The sequence below is a fragment of the Nerophis ophidion genome, linkage group LG23, assembly GCF_033978795.1.
Source record: "Nerophis ophidion isolate RoL-2023_Sa linkage group LG23, RoL_Noph_v1.0, whole genome shotgun sequence".
In the NCBI taxonomy this organism is placed as follows: Eukaryota; Metazoa; Chordata; class Actinopteri; order Syngnathiformes; family Syngnathidae; genus Nerophis; species Nerophis ophidion.
This window is the reverse complement of record NC_084633.1, coordinates 18,746,737-18,765,605: the sequence shown is the minus strand read 5'-3', so window position 1 is coordinate 18,765,605 and position 18,869 is coordinate 18,746,737. Positions and strand designations below refer to the sequence as shown.

Below are 18,869 nucleotides of genomic sequence, written 5' to 3'. Positions count from 1 at the left end.
GAGGTTACAATGTTGTGTACCTGTATAAGTGTATGAGGTTACAAGCACACACTTATTGAGATTTAGTGGGGCCTCTGTTTACATTATTAGCCTGTTGTGTAGGCTACCTGTATAAGTGTATGAGGTTACAAGCACACACTTATTGAGATTTACTTGAGCCTTCTGTTTACATTATTAGCATATCTACTGTGGCTAAGCAGACTTTTGCCAAAAGGACAATAATTCATTTGTTGTGGGTTTATCCACTTTAATGCACTTTATTTTTTTTTTTGGAATGCATGTTTTGTTTGAAGGCCTAATATAAATGAAAAACTGTGCTTTTTTGAAAAGCAAAGACTACTGGAATATCAAAAATGTCAATATTCAATAAAAAATTACTTTATTTGAAAAACATGTCTAAATATTTATTCTAGGCTATTTATGCAATATCAAAAAAATTGTGAAAAACTGCATTCATTATTCGGTATTCGGCCTTCGGCCAAGCGTTTGGATTTTATTCGGCTTTGGCCACAAATTTTCATTTCGCCGCATCCCTACTAAGTAGTTATTTCTGATTAAATGCAAACCACGGGCCAAAGATCACCTCTGAGCCATTGTTGCCCACAGTATCAGCGAGTGGGCTGACTTGTTAATGGCCTCCCGTTGGTGAGTCACAGCGTCAATTTGTGTCACAAAAATTGATTGCAGACACAAAGTACAGTCGTGGTCAAAAGTTTACATACACTTGTAAAGAACATAATGTTGAGTTTCCAATCATTTCTACAACTCTTAGTTTTTTGTGATAGAGTGATTGGAGCACATACTTGTTGGTCACAACAAACATTCATGATGTTTGGTTCTTTTATGAATTAATTATGGGTCTACTGAAAATGTGAGCAAATCTGCTGGGTCTTAAGTCAATCAATCAATCAATCAATGTTTATTTATATAGCCCCAAATCACAAGTGTCTCAAAGGGCTGCACAAACACTGCGACATCCTCGGAAGAACCCACATAAGGCCAAGGAAAACTCACACCCAGTGGGACGCCAGTGACAATGATGACTATGAGAACCTTGGAGAGGACTGCGTATGTGGGCAACCCCCCCCCCAACATGATACTGTGAATGTTCAATCCATAGTGGATCCAACACAGCTGCGAGAGTCCAGTCCAAAGCGGATCCAAGTCCCGTCCACAGGAAACCATCCCAAAAGTCAATCAATCAATCAATCAATGTTTATTTATATAGCCCCAAATCACAAATGTCTCAAAGGACTGCACAAATCATTACGACTACAACATCCTGGGAAGAACCCACAAAAGGGCAAGGAAAACTCACACCCAGTGGGCAGGGAGAATTCACATCCAGTGGGACGCCAGTGACAATGCTGACTATGAGAAACCTTGGAGAGGACCTCAGATGTGGGCAAACCCCCCCCTCTAGGGGACCGAAAGCAATGGATGTCGAGCGGGTCTAACATGATACTGTGAAAGTTCAATCCATAGTGGCTCCAAGACAGCAGTGAGAGTTCAGTTCAAAGCGGATCCAAGACAGCAGACAAAAGTATACATACAGCAATGTTAATGTTTGCTTACATGTCACTTGGCAAGTTTCACTGCAATAAGACACTTTAGGTAGCCATCCACAAGCTTCTGCTTGAATTTTTCACCACTCCTCTTGACAGAATTGGTGCAAGACAGTTGTGACATGGACTTGTTTCTTCAGCATTGTCTACACGGGGACGGCGTGGCGCGGTTGGGAGGGTTCCTGGTTCGATCCGCAGCTCCTTCCAACCTAGTCACGTCCGTTGGGTCTTTGCGCAAGACACTTCACCCTTGGGGCGGCATAGCTCGGTTGGTAGAGTGGCCGTGCCAGCAACTTGAGGGTTGCAGGTTCGATTCCCGCTTGTGCCATCCTAGTCACTGCCGTTGTGTCCTTGGGCAAGACACTTTACCCACCTGCTCCCAGTGCCACCCACACTGGTTTGAATGGAACTTAGATATTGGGTTTCACTATGTAAAGCGCTTTGAGTCACTAGAGAAAAAAGCGCTATATAAATATAATTCACTTCACACTTCACCCTTGCTCCTGATGGGTCGTGATTAAGGCCTTGCATGGCAGCTCCCTCCATCAGTGTGTGAATGTGTGTGTGAATGGGTGAATGTTGAAATAGTGTCAAAGCGCTTTGAGTACCTTGAAGTGAAGTGAATTGTATTTATATAGCGCTTTTCTCTAGTGACTCAAAGCGCTTTACATCGTGAAACCCAATATCTAAGTTACATTTGAACCAGTGTGGGTGGCACTGGGAGCAGGTGGGTAAAGCGTCTTGCCCAAGGACACAACGGCAGTGACTAGGATGGCGGAAGCGGGAATCGAACCTGCAACCCTCAAGTGGCTGGTACGGCCACTCTACCAACCGAGCTATGTCTATGAAGGTAGAAAAGCGCTATACAAGTATAACCCATTTACCATTGAAAGGCCTACTGAAAGCCACTACTAGCGACCACACAGTCTGATAGTTTATATATCAATGATGAAATATTAACATTGCAACACATGCCGATACGGCCGCTTTAGTTTACTAAATTGCAATTTTAAATTTTGCGCCGAACGCCGCGGTATGATGACACGTGCGCGTGACGTCATTTTGTTCCAGCACCGATCCCAGCTATAAGTCGTCTGCTTTCATCGCATAATTAAACAGTATTCTGGGCATCTGTGTTGCTGAATCTTTTGCAATTTGTTCAATGAATAATGGAGACGTCAAAGAAGAAAGATGTAGGTGGGAAGCGGTGTATTGCGGCCGCCTTTAGCAAAACAAACACAGCCGGTGTTTCATTGTTTACATTCCCGAAAGATGATTGTGAAGCTTTACTATGGAACAGAGCGGTCAAGCGAACACAAAGTACAGTGTACTATGCAGGGATCATTTCAAAAGATTGTGTTTCGAAGAGGGCAGAGATGGGCTTCGCTACCACCCGTCGAATGGTGCTGAAGAAAGGTGCGGGGCCGACCTTCAGGTTGTACAGGTACGACGGTATAGCTCGGTTGGTAGAGCGGCCGTGTCAGCAACTTGAGGGTTGCAGGTTCGATCCCTGCTTCCACAATCCTAGTCAATGCCGTTGTGTCCTTGGGCACTTTACCCACCTGCTCCCAGTGCCACCCACACTGGTTTAATTGTAACTTAGATATTGGGTTTCACTATGTAAAGCGCTTTGAGTCACTTGAGGAAAAAGCACTATATAAATATAATTCACTTCACTTCACCCTATAATCTCACTAAAACACTAGTAACACAGTAAGCAGATAAGGGATTTTTCCAGAATTATCCTAGTAAATTTGTCTAATAACATCTGAATCGCTCCCACTGTATAGTATTTTTCTTTTCTAGTCCTTCACTCTCACTTTCCTCATCCACGAATCTTTCATCCTTGCTCAAATTAATGGGGAAATCGTTGCTTTCTCGGTCCGTATCGCTCTCGCTGCTGGTGGCCATGATTGTAAACAATGTTCAGATGTGAGGAGCTCCACAACCCGTGACGTCACGCGCACATCGTCTGCTACTTCCGGTACAGGCAAGGCTTTTTTATTAGCGACCAAAAGTTGCGAACTTTATCGTCGATGTTCTCTACTAAATCCTTTCAGCAAAAATATGGCAATATGGCGAAATGATCAAGTATGACACATAGAATGGACTTGCTATCCCCGTTTAATTAAGAAAATCTCATTTCAGTAGGCCTTTAAGTCAGGACTTTGGGAAGGCCATACTTAAACCTCAATTCCAGCCTGATTTAGTCATTCCTTTACCACTTTTGACGTGTGTTTGGGATCATTGTCCCAACTGCGCCCGTCAGGGCTGATGATTTTAGGTTGTCCTGAAGAATTTGGAGGTAATCCTTCCTTTTCATTGTCTCATTTACTCTCTGTAAAGCACCAGTTCCATTGGCAGCAAAACAGGCCCAGAGCATAATACTATCACCACCATGCTTGACCGTGGGCATGGTGTTCCTGGGATTAAAGGGCTCACGTTTTCTCCTCCAAACATTTTGCTGGGTATTGTGGCCTAACAGCTCAATTTTTGTTTCATCTGACATCACATGGACAAAGATAAGACATTCTGGAGGAAAGTTCTGTGGTCAGATGAAACAAAAATATAAAAAAAAATACTAACATTGCTGTATGTTAGATTAGCTCACATTTTCAGTAGACCCATAATAAATTCATAAAATAACCAAACTTCATGAATGTTTTTTTGTGACCAACAAGTATGTGCTTCAATTACTCTATCTCAAAAAAATAAGAGTTGTAGAAATGATTGGAAACTCAATATACCCACACTGCAAAAAGTCAGTGTTCAAAAACAAGAAAAAAAAATAAAAATAATTTTATTTGAATTAAGCAAAATTATCTGCCAATAGAACAAGAAAATTTGGCTTGTCAAGACTTCCCGAGACAAGTAAAATAAGCTAACCTCAATGAACCCAAAAATACTTTAAAATAAGTATATTCTCACTAATAACAACTGTACTACTATATGAGTACCTATTTTCTATTGTTTCATTGAAAACATTAAACAGCAAAGTCCATTCGGCTGTCAACTATTTAGATATGAGACACAGTTGTGTCAAAGTCATGATTTTTTTTTTTTCATGCTTAAAATAAGAAATTATTACTTTAAAAAGGTAGTTTTATACTTGTGAGTGTTGACGACACAGATTTGCAACACTTATATTCTAGTTTCAAGCATGTTTTACTCAATATAGGTCATCAAATCTCAGCTACAAGCTGTAATATCTTTCTGAGATCATATAGGACCAAAACCCTTAAAGGGGAACATTATCACCAAACCTATGCAAGCGTCAATATATACCTTGATGGTGCAGAAAAAAGACCATGTATTTTTTTAACCGATTTCCGAACTCTAAATGGGTGAATTTTGGCAAATTAAACGCCTTTCTGTTTATCGCTCTTTTAGCAGTGACATCAGAACGTGACGTCACCGAGGTAACACACCCGCCATTTTCATTTTCACATTACAAACACCGGGTCTCAGCTCTGTTATTTTCCGTTTTTTCGACTATTTTTTGGAACCTTGGAGACATCATGCCTCGTGGGTGTGTTGTCGGAGGGTGTAACAACACTAACAGGGAGGGATTCAAGTTGCACCACTGGCAAGAAATCTGCCGCCAGACCCCCATTGAATGTACCAGAGTGTCTTCACATTTGACCGGCGATTTTAAGACAGACATGGCACAGAGATGTATGGATAACCTGCAGATGCATTTGCAACCATTAAGTCAACGAAATCACAAAGGTGAGTTTTGTTGATGTTGTTGACTTATGTGCTAATCAGACATATTTGGTCACGGCATGACTGCCAGCTAATCGATGCTAACATGCTATTTACACTAGCTGTATGTACATCTGAAACTAGATACCCACATTTAATGCGAAACAAACACTTACCAATCGACGGATTTAAGTGGCTCCAGTGTCACAAGATGCGAAAGTCCTGATCGTTTGGTCCGCACATTTTACCGGCGATGCTAATAAGGCAGCCATGCTATGGGCCACTTCATTAGGTACACCCACGCTATGGCCGAATAGCGTCAATAGCTATTCGCTCAATAGCTTCAATTTCGTTTTCGCTATCTGCCTCCATACTCCGACCATCTGTTTCAATACATGCGTAATCTGTTGAATTGCTTAAGCCGCTGAAATCCGAGTCTGAATCCGAGCTAATGTCGCTATATCTTGCTGTGGTAACCGCCATGTTGTTTGTATTGGCAGCACTGTATGACGTCACAGGGAAATGGATAGTGGTTTCAAAAATAGCGAAAATAAGGCACTTTAAAGCTTTATTTAGGGATATTCCGGGACCGGTAAAATTTTTTAAAAAATTTCAAAAAATACAACAAGCCACTGGGAACAGATTTTTATTGTTTTTAACCCTTTTGAAATTGTGCTAATGTTTCCCTCTAAAACAAGTAAAACACTCTAACATAAAATCTGCTTAGTGAGGAAGAATGATCTTATCAGACGGAAAAAATAATATCCAACTTTTTTGAGATATTTAATCTTATTTAGATTTCAGTTTTTGCAGTGCATGACATGATATTCTTTACAAGTTGATGTAAACTTTTGACCACGACTGTATGTTAAGCGAGAGGGTCGTCTTTGTTTGGACTGATATGCCGAACACGGGCGCCGATTGCGGCTTCGCCACTTTTACACTAATGAGTGAGAGCTGCATCTGAAGAAGAAGAAGAAGGATAAGTCTGTGGGCATTCCCACGCTTCGTTTCTGACTCATTCGTAAGAGCAACCTTGAACCGACAGCACACCCCCGCACACATGCACCAATGCAATTTAAATGTATTTCTCCTATTTAAAGCTGTATTTTGGGTTTTTTAGCCTTTTTTCTGAGGACAGACGTTCCGTCCTTCTGTCAAAGTTTCTAACTGCCCTAATGTCCTATTCCCTTTTTTTCTCTTTCATCTACCCTGGCGTCCGCCTGAAGTTTAAAAGGTTCCACATGGAGATTATTGGAGAACTGGAGAGAAAAACAGACATGGATGTCAAATACATGACAGTGAGTAGTAATTGTGCGTGTGTTATGTGCATACCATAAACCACATTACAAATGGCTCTAAGACAGGGGTGCCCACACTTTTTCTGCAGGCGAGCTACTTTTCAATTGACCAACTCGAGGGGATCTACCTCATTTATATATATCATTTATATTTATTTATTTATGAAAGAGACATTTTTGTAAACAAGTTAAATGTGTTTAATGATAATACAAGCATGTGTAACACATATAGATGTCTTTCTTTCACAAAGACAAGAATATAAGTTGGTGTATTACCTGATTCTGATGACTTGCATTGATTGGAATCAGACAGTAATGATGATAACGCCCACATTTTCAAATGGAGGAGAAAAAAAAGTTGTCCTTTCTGTACAATACCACATGAAAGTGGTGGGTTTTTGGCATCTAATTCATCCAGCTTCCATACACTTTACAAGAAAAACATTGGCGGCAAATTCCGTAGCTTGCTTGATTGACATTCACGGCACCCGAGGGTCTTGTGAGATGACGCTGGCTGCTGCCAGTTCATTATTATGAAAAAATGACAGAGAGGAAGGCGAGAAACACTTTTTATTTCAACAGACTTTCGCGCCGTCCCTTCCGTCAAAACTCTAAAGGCCGACTGCACATTTCCTATCTTCACAATAAAAGCCCTGCTTCATGCTGCCTGCGCTAACAAAATAAGAGTCTTGGAAAGCTGGCGTGCACAAGTGATGTGCACGCCAGCTTTCTGAGGGATCGCTTGTGCACGCCAGTTTTCCGAGACTCTGTATTTAGTTAGCGCAGGCAGCATGAAGCAGGGCTTTTATTGTGAAGATAGGAAATGGTCAGATGAAGCCATCAGGACCACATCATCTGCAAAAAGCAGAGACCTAATCCTGCGGTTACCAAACCGGAACCCCTCAACGCCTTGACTGCGCCTAGAAATTCTGTCCATAAAAGTTATGAACAGAATCGGTGACAAAGGACAGCCTTGGCGGAGTCCAACCCTCACTGGAAATGTGTCCGACTTACTGCCGGCAATGCGGACCAAGTTCTGGCACTGATCATACCGGGAGCGGACCGCCACAATAAGACAGTCCGATACCCCATACTCTCTGAGCACTCCCCACAGGACTTCCCGAGGGACACGGTCCAATGCCTTCTCCAAAATTCCAAATGAGCTAATATTTGCAAAAAATAACAAAGTTTTCCAGTTTGAACGTTAAATATCTTGTCTTTGCAGACTATTCAATAGAATATGGGTTGAAAAGGCTTTGCAAATCATTGTATTTTGTTTGTATTTACCATCTTTATGGATTCCCAAAGCCCAAAAAAAGTCTGCGGGCTATAGAGCGTTTTCATTTCGGGCTCCAGTACTCTGGAATGCCCTCCCGGTAACAGTTCGAGATGCCACCTCAGTAGAAGCATTTAAGTCTCACCTTAAAACTCATCTGTATACTCTAGCCTTTAAATAGACTCCCTTTTTAGACCAGTTGATCTGCCGTTTCTTCTCTTTTTCTTCTATGTCCCACTCTCCCTTGTGGAGGGGGTCCGGTCCGATCCGGTGGCCATGTACTGCTTGCCTGTGTATCGGCTGGGGACATCTCTGCGCTGCTGATCCGCCTCCGCTTGGGATGGTTTCCTGCTGGCTCCGCTGTGAACGGGACTCTCGCTGCTGTGTTGGATCCGCTTTGGACTGGACTCTCGCGACTGTGTTGGAGCCACTATGGATTGAACTTTCACAGTATCATGTTAGACCCGCTCGACATCCATTGCTTTCCTCCTCTCCAAGGTTCTCATAGTCATTATTGTCACCGATGTCCCACTGGGTGTGAGTTTTCCTTGCCCTTATGTGGGCCTACCGAGGATGTCGTGGTGGTTTGTGCAGCCCTTTGAGACACTAGTGATTTAGGGCTATATAAGTAAACATTGATTGATTGATTAATTTACACAACGTGCCAACTTCACTGGTTTTGGGGTTTGTACCACAGGTCACAGAGAAAATGTGTGAATAATTAGAGTAAGCACCATTGTTATCTGGCACTACCTTAACTTCTTGGCATGGAATCAATCAGAGCTGCTCAGTTAGATCTCTTCAGTGCAGGCAGCACTCATGCAGCCTCGGACCACCACCCTGCTTGACGAGGGGAGACAATCATTCGCTACTCACTTGTGCTTTCACTGGAAATTAAACATATACTGGTCGACTGTACACTGACTTTTAGTATATCCAAGCTTCATTTAGTTGTTTTTTTTTATTTATAAGAAAATTCATGAACATTTGAGTCATTGCTGAATTAATTGAACAAATGCTGAAATTGCCACAATACTAACTAGCAAAAAAGAATACCGTATTTCCTTGAATTGCCGCCGGGGCGCTAATTATTTTTAAAACATCTTCTCACTCCGGCGTTTACCAAAGGCATGCGGTAAATTTGGGCCTCCATCCATCCATCCATCATCTTCCGCTTATCCGAGGTCGGGTCGCGGGGGCAGCAGCCTAAGCAGGGAAGCCCAGACTTCCCTCTCCCCAGCCACTTCGTCTAGCTCTTCCCGGGGGATCCCGAGGCGTTCCCAGGCCAGCCGGGAGACATAGTCTTCCCAACGTGTCCTGGGTCTTCCCCGTGGCCTCCTACCAGCTGGATGTGCCCTAAACACCTCCCTAGGGAGGCGTTCGGGTGGCATCCTGACCAGATGCCCGAACCACCTCATCTGGCTCCTCTCCATGTGGAGGAGCAGCGGCTTTACGTTGAGTTCCTCCCGGATGGCAGAGCTTCTCACCCTATCTCTAAGGGAGAGGGCGGAGGAAACTCATTTGGGCCGCTTGTACCCGTGATCTTATCCTTTCGGTCATGACCCAAAGCTCATGACCATAGGTGAGGATGGGAACGTAGATCGACCGGTAAATTGAGAGCTTTGCCTTCCGGCTCAGCTCCTTCTTCACCACAACGGATCGATACAACGTCCGCATTACTGAAGACGCCGCACCGATCCGCCTGTCGATCTCACGATCCACTCTTCCCTCACTCGTGAACAAGACTCCTAGGTACTTGAACTCCTCCACTTGGGGCAGGGTCTCCTCCCCAACCCGGAGATGGCACTCCACCCTTTTCCGGGCGAGAACCATGGACTCGGACTTGGAGGTGCTGATTCTCATTCCGGTCGCTTCACACTCGGCTGCAAACCGATCCAGTGAGAGCTGAAGATCCCGGTCAGATGAAGCCATCAGGACCACATCGTCTGCAAAAAGCAGAGACCTAATCCCGTGGCCACCAAACCGGAACCCTTCAACGCCTTGACTGCGCCTAGAAATTCTGTCCATAAAAGTTATGAACAGAATCGGTGACAAAGGACAGCCTTGGCGGAGTCCAACCCTCACTGGAAATGTGGCCGACTTACTGCCAGCAATGCGGACCAAGCTCTGACACTGATCATACAGGGAGCGGACTGCCACAATAAGACATTCCGATACATTTGAGTGTGATGTAAGGATACCATCACGAAAAGCACATTTAATAAAAAAAAACGTTATTATGGTCTTACCTTTACTTATAAATGAAGTCCATGCGCAGCTCCTTCTGATCAAAAGCATCGATAACTTGTTTATAGAAGTCTTCCTTATCTTTCTTCAGTTTTAAAAGTCTCTCTGTCTGGATGGAGATCTTCCTTTATTACCTCCTGCTTCGATTGAAAGTCCAGTTTGGAAAACTGTTTTATTTTAGATATGTAATCCTCCATGTTAAAAGTGCAAGCGAGAGGAAAAAATAAACGATCGCTGCTCACTCTTGTTGCTTGCAGGGTATCCGCGGATCCTTAAAAAGTCTTAAATTCATGTATCTAAAATTAAGGCTTAAAAAGTATTACATTTATTAGAAATTCCTAAAATGGTCTTAAATTCAGTACTCAATTGTCTTAAATTGTCGGGCCAGTTTTTTGTTTTTTTTTCGGGGCACGTCTTTGAGTAAAAGTGAGTGATTTCAGCTCACTCATTTTTTCTTTGTATCTCTTTTAAGAGATACAAAGAAAAAATGAGTGAGCTGAAAAAAATAGAGGCAGAACTCGTGAATGAGAACAGCCAGCTGAAGCTCAACTGAGGCTCATTTGAGTGTGTGTTCAGTGTTTTGTTGTTGTTATAGTACTGTTTTGCACTATTATTGACCAAGTGTAATTTTATTTTTACCCTCACCTCGGTTATTATGTTTTTACTGCCGTTGTTGTTGGTTTGTTTGTTTTGGATGTCAAAGTTTTTGGATCTCTCAAGGTTTTTGATAAGCTGTTTGGCAGAGTGGTGCTCATCAGTTTGTTTATTAATAAACATACAAAAAGTAAACTTGACTGATTGTCATTGAGGTTGTTGTACAGTGGGATCACCAACCATCGCTTATATTTATAGATTTTTTTTTTTTTTTTCGGTCTTAAATTTCATTCAAGGTGGCATTAAAAAGGTCTTAAAAAGTCTTAAATTTGACTTGCTGAAACCTGCAGATACCCTGTGCTTGTTGTCACTTCTTCTGCAGCCGAGTAGTCGCAAAAAGGATCACTAGCGCCCTCTACCACCAGGAGGCGGGAGCCATTTAATGACACATATTTGACACACGCAGCTACGGTATGTTAATAAAACATTAGTTGCTTACTGTTCTTTTTAGCATATTCAGTAGCTTGGACCTTAAATCCTACTGAATAGCTCTTAATCTTCTTCCCTTTGAGCGATTTCAAATGATTGAAATCAGCCTCCTCCATTTTAGAAAATGATGACAGTGGAAGTGTCACTCGTGACGTGACGAGTTTGACCCGGCGGAAATTCTAGGCATATGCTAATTATTTGGCGAAACGAGTTTGACCCGGCGGAAATTCTAGACATGTGCTAATAAAAATAATATTTTGCGAAACGAGTTTGACCCGGCGTTAATCCTGAGCCAGCGGTAATGCTAAGCATGCGCTAATTATTTTGCAAAACGAGTTTGACCCTGCAGTAATTCTAGGCAGGCGCATACTATATACCCTGCAGAAATTCATGGCAACCAAGGTGATCAAAAAGGTCAACCAAAGAACGAGATTCCTCTACAGAATCTCCTCTCTGGTCAACAAAAGCACTTTGAGGATTCTAGCGGGAACTGTCATTCAACCCTTCTTCGATTACGCTTGCACCACCTGGTACCCCAGCACCTCCAAAACCCTCAAATCTAGACTCCAAACATCCCAGAATAAGCTAATCCGGTTACTTTTAGACCTCCACCCCAGATCACACCTCAATCCAACCCACTTCTCCAAAGTGGGCTGGCTCAGGGTGGAGGCCAGAGTAAAACAACTTGCACTGAGCCTGGTCTATAAAATCCGCTACACCTCCTTGATACCGAAGTACATGTCAAACTACTTCCTTAACGTAAATGACCGCCATAACCACAACACCAGGGGGAGCTCCACAAACCACGTTAAACCCAGATTCCGATCTAACAAAGGTCTTAACTCATTCTCTTTCTATGCCACATCAATGTGGAATGCACTCCCAACAGGTATAAAAGTAAGTGCATCTCTATATTCCTTCAAAACCGCTCTAAAACAACACCTCCAGGCAACTTCAACACTTTACTAATACCCTCCTCCATTCACATCCCATCTCCCCGGATTATAAACAACTCAAATGTACTTCTAATGTATATACTTGTTCTTATGCTATGTGAACTCACTATGTTCTCTGCTGGCTGTACATATCCTACTAAATAAGACCTACACTGTTTCAATGTCCACATTTCTCTGTTGATGCAATTGTTGATGACTGAAGTTCTGATATCAACCAAAGCTCCTCATCCCACCCCCCGGATTGTAAATAATGTAAATAATTCAATGTACATACTATGATGATTAACTTGTGTGATGACTGTATTATGTTGATAGTACATATTTGTACCATGAATTGATTAACGTGGACCCCGACTTAAACAAGTTGAAAAACTTATTGGGGTGTTACCATTTAGTGGTCAATTGTACGGAATATGTACTGAACTGTGCAATCTACTAATAAAAGTATCAATCAATCAATTCAATGAAATACGGTAGATATGTTTATTTTGCGGGGTCTTTTGCTTCATGCACCTGGGGATAGGTTGATTGGCAACACTAAATTGGCCCTAGTGTGTGAATGTGAGTGTGAATGTTGTCTGTCTATCTGTGTTGGCCCTGCGATGAGGTGGCGACTTGTCCAGGGTGTACCCTGCCTTCCGTCCGATTGTAGCTGAGATAGGCGCCAGCGCCCCCCGCAACCCTGAAAGGGAATAAGCGGTAGAAAATGGATGGATGGTCTTTTGCTTCTTTGAATTAAGTGTCGAAAACCCCAAAGGAATTTTGCAGTATGGAGTAATTCTCAGCATTCTGCACAAACATTGCCCATAAATTGCAACGAAAAGAAGAAACCCCCACCAGTGAGTCTGAATGCATAACAGCAACTCTCAGTTCACGGTGGATCTCTCATTCCTTTTCATCCCAGGCCACGTACAAGAGGTACCAGATGGAGCATAAGATGAAGCAGGACTCTCTGGAGAAATCCCATGCGGACCTGAAGAAGCTGAGGAGAAAGAGCCAAGGCAAGAACGCCAACAAGTACGAGTTCAAAGAGAGCGAGGTGAGCACGCCTGCGGACACCTGACACTCGCCAAGGCTCACACGGGTCACTTGGCCAAGCTATAATTACGCGTCAGACACCCGAGCCACGTCTTGTTTAAGCTGCACGGCGCAGCAATATTTGGGGACAAAAGGTAGATAATACGAGCGTGTGGTCCGGCAGGCAGCAACTGGCAGCGCCTGTTGTTCAATGGCATTGGGATTGGCAAGGCAAGGCAACTTTATTTATAAGGCATTGTGGGCAGGGCAGCCCTGCTCAAGATGGCGGCAAGGAGGTGGCGAATGCAGATGAGCGGAGAGGCGGGGCGTGCTGGAAGCGACTCCGCCGCAATCAAATTCGGGTGCGTAGATCGCGCACCGGCACACAATTGACACTTCTCTGGCTGTATAAAAGGGGAGAAGGAGGAGGGATCACGGCAGAAGGAGTAGGAGAACCAGCAGCAGAACGTGACGAGCGAAAACGGCCGAGAGCGAGCCGAAGACGAGGCCGACTGAAAGCGAGCGAGGGAGCGTGAAGGAGGAGGAAGAGGACAGGAGTGAGACAAAGGGAGATCAAGAGTGTGTGTGCCAAATTGTCCTCTACCTCCTCCTTCACGCTCCCTCGCTCGCTTTCAGTCGGCCGTGTCTTCGTCGGTAGTTTTCGCTCGTCAGGTTCTGCTGCCATGATCCCTCCTCCTTCTCCCCTTTTATACACCCAGAGGAGAAATGTCAATTGTGTGCGTGTGCACGATCTACGCATTTGAATTTGATTGCGGCACGTCCCGCCTCTCCGCTCATCCGCATTCTCCACCTCCTTGCCGCCATCTTGGGCAGGGCCGCAGCGTGCCCTGCCACGCCTTCGGCCGGTCGGCTGCACTTCCTCACAAGCACGTTTACAACAATTTTAAAATTGGACCAAAGTGCTTTACAGGTTAAAAAGCATAGAGGAAAAAAAAGAGTGCAATATGGCCTTTTATTAATATCTCGATATTTTTAGGCCATGTCACAATACATAATATATATCTCCATTTTTTGCCTTAGCCTTGAATAAACACTTGATGCATATAATCACAGCAGTATGATGATTCTATGTGTCTACATTAAAACATTCTTCTTCATACTGCATTAATATATGCTACTTTTAAACTTTCAAGCACAATTAAGTCAATTTACCTAAACTGTATTTATTAAACAGTTATTAAGCACAAACATTCATGTCATTTCCAAACAGAAAGTGCAAGATTGTCAGAGACATTTTAAAACAAGCTATGAGTGCACTTTTGTGCATGATGTCACTAAGATGACATATCAAAACACTAAATTAAAGTGCACTTTTTGTACAGAATGCCACTACAATAGTTTAAAACAAATAAAGTGCACTTTTGTGCATGATGTCACACAAGATATTTTAATAAGTGTCAAATAAATATAAGCTGCATAATAGGAAATCAAATAGTGTATGTTCTTCGCTATGTGGTAGGTTCCTGCGGACGTTATCTCCTGCTGTTGTTGACTATTTGTTTCATGCGGTGTTGATCTGCAAATAGTTTTGTTGGCGTGGCACCAAACGGAGATGTTGACATGCGGAGTTTCAAGCACTCTTCATTTTCTAGCGGGTGACTTTTCAAATGATGCTACATTAGCGATGCTGCAACTTTTTGTAGCAACGCTTTTGCCGCATAATTGTTCAAGATCTTCCCGCTTGAAGCCAAACCACCGCCAGACGATGGACCCCCTGCTGTTTTTCTTGGGAATTAATTATTCCCTTCATTCGTCACCAGATTCGCACTTACTCTCTTTTCATATTACCACCCGCACCGTTAGCAGGTGCACTTGTTTTATGTCTCGGTGAGAAGGAGAGACAAGAAAGAGTGGGAAAACCATTGCAGTGTAATTCCCGCAGCTCCGTGAGTGTCAGGCTTTCCCCTGACAGTTTGTCTATGTTTTAGTTTTTTCCTCTGCATTTGTCTGTTTCCTCTGTGTTTAGTATCTCCTGTCTTTAGTTCCTGTCCAGTGCTCTTATTTTGTCAGCTTCCTTGCTTGTTCCCTGAGTGCTGTGTTCCTCCTCAGCTGCGGCCGATTGGCACCTGGCCACACCTGTTGCCAATCAGCCTGCTCCTATTTGTACCTCCTTTGTCTTGTGTCAGTTGCTGGATCATTGTATTGTCGTTGCCACACATCACTCTTGTCGTTCTATCTGTCGTTTTGTTACAGTGCTAGCTCCCGTATTTTGAGCTTTTTGTTTGTTCTTGTTTAGTTTTAATTAAATCATGTTTTCACATTCTATGCCTGCCTCCGTCTCTGCATCTTGGGGTTCATCATCAAATAACTGTGACAGTGAGAACGTATACTCGAATATCACGATATAGTCATTTTCTATATCGCACAGAGACAAACCCGCGACGTATCGGGTATGTCGCTATATCGCCCAGCCCTACAGCGCAATAGATAATGAATTCATATTTGCACTTTTGCTCTTAGACGCAGCTCCTACAGCATATGGGGATGGGAATTGATAAGATTTTTCCAACTCCACTTTCGATTCTGCTAACCATTCAGTTCCTTAACGCAGTGTTTTTCAAACAATAGTGTGCCGCAAGATACAGTCTGGTGTGCCGTGGAAGATAATCCAGTTTCACCTATTTGGGTTAAAAATATTTTTTGCAAACCAGTAATTCTGGTCCGCAAATGATGTGTTGTTGTCGAATGTCGGTGCTGTCTAGAGCTGGGCAGAGTAATACTCTTCCATATCAGTAGGTGGCAGCCGGTAGCTAATTGCCTTGTAGATGTTGGAAACAGTGGGAGGCAGGGTGCAGGTAAAAAGGTGTCTAACGAATTTGAGCTTAAAAACTAAAGATAAAGGTGAAGTTGTAACAGTGAAACACCCTCAGGAAGGAGGCTAACTAACTAGCAGTGCTGTAACTACTTCTAATTCACCAATCCTTGTTCCTACTGAGACAAGTCAAGTACATTTACCGTATTTCCTTGAATTGCCGCCAGGGCGCTAATTCATTTAAAACCCCTTCTCACTTCTGATTAGCATGCGCTAATTATTTTAAAACCTCTTCTTACTCTAGCACTTACCAAAGGCATGCAGTAAAAATTTGAGTGTGATGTAAGGATACCACCATGAAAAGCACACTTAATAAAAAAAACGTTATTATGGTCTTACCTTTACTTATAAATGAAGTCCATGCCAGCTTTTTCTGATCAAAAGCATCGATAACTTGTTTATAGAAGTCTTCCTTATCTTTCTTCAGTTTTAAAAGTCCCTCTGTCTCGATGGAGATCTCCTGCTTCGATTGAAAGTCCAGTTTAGAAAACTGCTTTCAGACCGCTGCTATCAGTTAGCTCGGCTCCTCACGTGTAGTGTGGGTGACAGAATTATCCTCGTACAACTCCCCCTCCCGTTCTGCTCCGTGGGTGATCTCTTTATCCCACCGCTGCCACCATGAAGTGTTATTGTTTAAATAATACACTGGGTATTTAGGACTGGAACATGCTTTATTTCAGCCCGGTTGTTTACATAGCCAGCATAGGAGTGTTACATCCTAAAAGGTCCGTCCCAGCACATATCACGTCACTCATTGTCACTTCTTCTGCAGCCGAGTAGTCGCAAGAAGGATCACTAGCGCCCTCCACCACCAGGAGGCGGGAGTCATTTAATGACTCATATTTGACACACGCAGCTACGGTATATTAAGAAAACATAGCTGCTTACTGTTCTTTTTAGCATATTCAATAGCTTGGACCTTATATCCTACTGAATAGCTCTTAATCTTCTTCCCTTTATGCGATTTCAAATTACCGGTATTTGAAATCAGCCTCCTCCATTTTGAAAATGATGACAGGGGAAGTGTCACTCGTGACGTGACGAGTTTGACCCGGCGGTAATACTAAGCATGCGCTAATTATTTTGCGAAGTAATTCAAGGCAGGCCCATACTATATACCCGGCGGAAATTCAAGGAAATACGGTATTTCAAGTATCGTCCCTGCAAGACGAGTGATAGCTATACATTCTACGCTACATACCGCAAAACACCGATCTCACGACATTAGAAGTGTTAAAAATGGTCTATCGTTGACAAAGTCAAGACAAGCTTCCTCTACGTCCGATTATTAATCGTTGAGACGATCATTTTGACTTTGATCACACTACACAAAAGTGAATGAAGGGAATACTTAGTCAACAGCCATACATGTCACTCTAAGGGTGGTCGTATGAACAACGCCAACACTGTCATAAACATGTGCCATATAGTGAAACCACCCTAAACAACAACGACAAACACATTTTGGGAGTATATTTGCACTGCAACACAACATAAACTCTACTGAACAATTTCCCAGAATTTCCTGCAGCATCAACTCTTCCCTGGACGCTGCAATATAAGCAAACGCCATTGCTGGGTCTACACCTAACATCCACTGTAATGATACCAAGTACAGGAGCGTATTTAGTCAATACTACTATGATTACATTGATATCTTTTAGCATCATAAAATCTTATTTCGTTTTTTTTAAATCTATATTATGTATACATTTTTAAAAAATGTATTATGTATATTTATATTATGTTCATAAACTCAGGAAATATGTGTCAAGCCCATGGGATCATGTTTTGTTTTTGCCATGTTCGGTTTTGTTTTTTCGACATCCAGTTCTTTTTCCTGCACTTTCTTGTTTTTCTTATTTCCATAGCAACTCATTAGTTTTCGCCTTGTCTTCATGTCACGCCCCTGTCTTCATGTCTCACACCTGTTTGTAATGATCATGTCTATTATTTAAACCGGAAGTTGCCAGGAAGTCACCCTGGCGACTTTATTCCTCAACTCGATTCATGCCAAGCCATGCTGTTTATACATTCTGTCCATGCCATGTAAGTTTTTGGTTTGTTTTAGTTCTACCTTTGTGCTTTGTTTATACTCATAGTCTAGTTTTGTACCGCCATTGTGCGCGCCTTTTGTTTGCCTTTTGTTGTAGTTTGTTTGCGTTAGTAATAAATTAAAATGTACTTACATTCACGTCTCGCTCGTGCCAATTTTCCTTTGCATCGGAGAAACAATCCAAGTCATAGTCCAAGTCGTGAGAATATGTCCCTGGTCACATAAGGACTTTGAATATGACCAATGTATTATCCTGTAACTACTTGGTATCGGATCAGTACCTAAATGTGTGTTATCATCCAAAACTAATGTAAAGTATCAAACAACAGAAGAATAAGTGGTTATTACATTTTAACAGAAGTGTAGATTGTCGTGACATGGATTATTTCACAGCTTGCTGCAAGGATTGTTTTCCCGGGTTGCAATCGGACTAGACCAGACATCGGTTGAAGGTAGGAGCATATTTAAATTTCTACTCAAAAAAAGGACAACTTGGCTAAGGAAACAAAAACTAACACTTAGGCAGACTATGGACATGAAACCAAAAAAACACTTACTGTGGCGTGAAACGAGCAGCATAAACTCCCAAGTTCTGGAACGACCTACCTCTGAGTGTTAGACAAGCCTCCTCTCATCTTGTTTTTAAATCTCTCTTAAAAACATACTTTTATTCCATGGCTTTTAACACTGAGTGATAGCCAATCTGCAATGGCGCCCCATTATACATCTGGTGTGAACCTGTTTTTATGTTTTATTTATTTATTTTTTTATCATGTTCTGTTTGTGTTCTGTTGTGTTTGCTCGGTTCTCGGAATGATCTTTTAATGGCT

General features: G+C 42.6%; 1 protein-coding gene across 5 annotated transcripts in view; it reads left to right on the top strand.

Annotated features, from left to right (window-relative positions):
* LOC133541618 (brain-specific angiogenesis inhibitor 1-associated protein 2-like protein 1) overlaps positions 1-18,869 on the top strand; it is a 169,582-nt gene that overhangs the window by 92,402 nt on the left and 58,311 nt on the right. For 4 of the 5 annotated variants that reach the window (XM_061885115.1, XM_061885113.1, XM_061885117.1 and 1 more), the window contains 2 exons: positions 6,500-6,571; positions 13,038-13,172. In XM_061885115.1, the coding sequence (XP_061741099.1) occupies positions 6,500-6,571; positions 13,038-13,172 (207 nt within the window). The remainder of the gene's footprint in view (positions 1-6,499; positions 6,572-13,037; positions 13,173-18,869) is intronic. The other variant, XM_061885114.1, reaches the window with a different exon arrangement.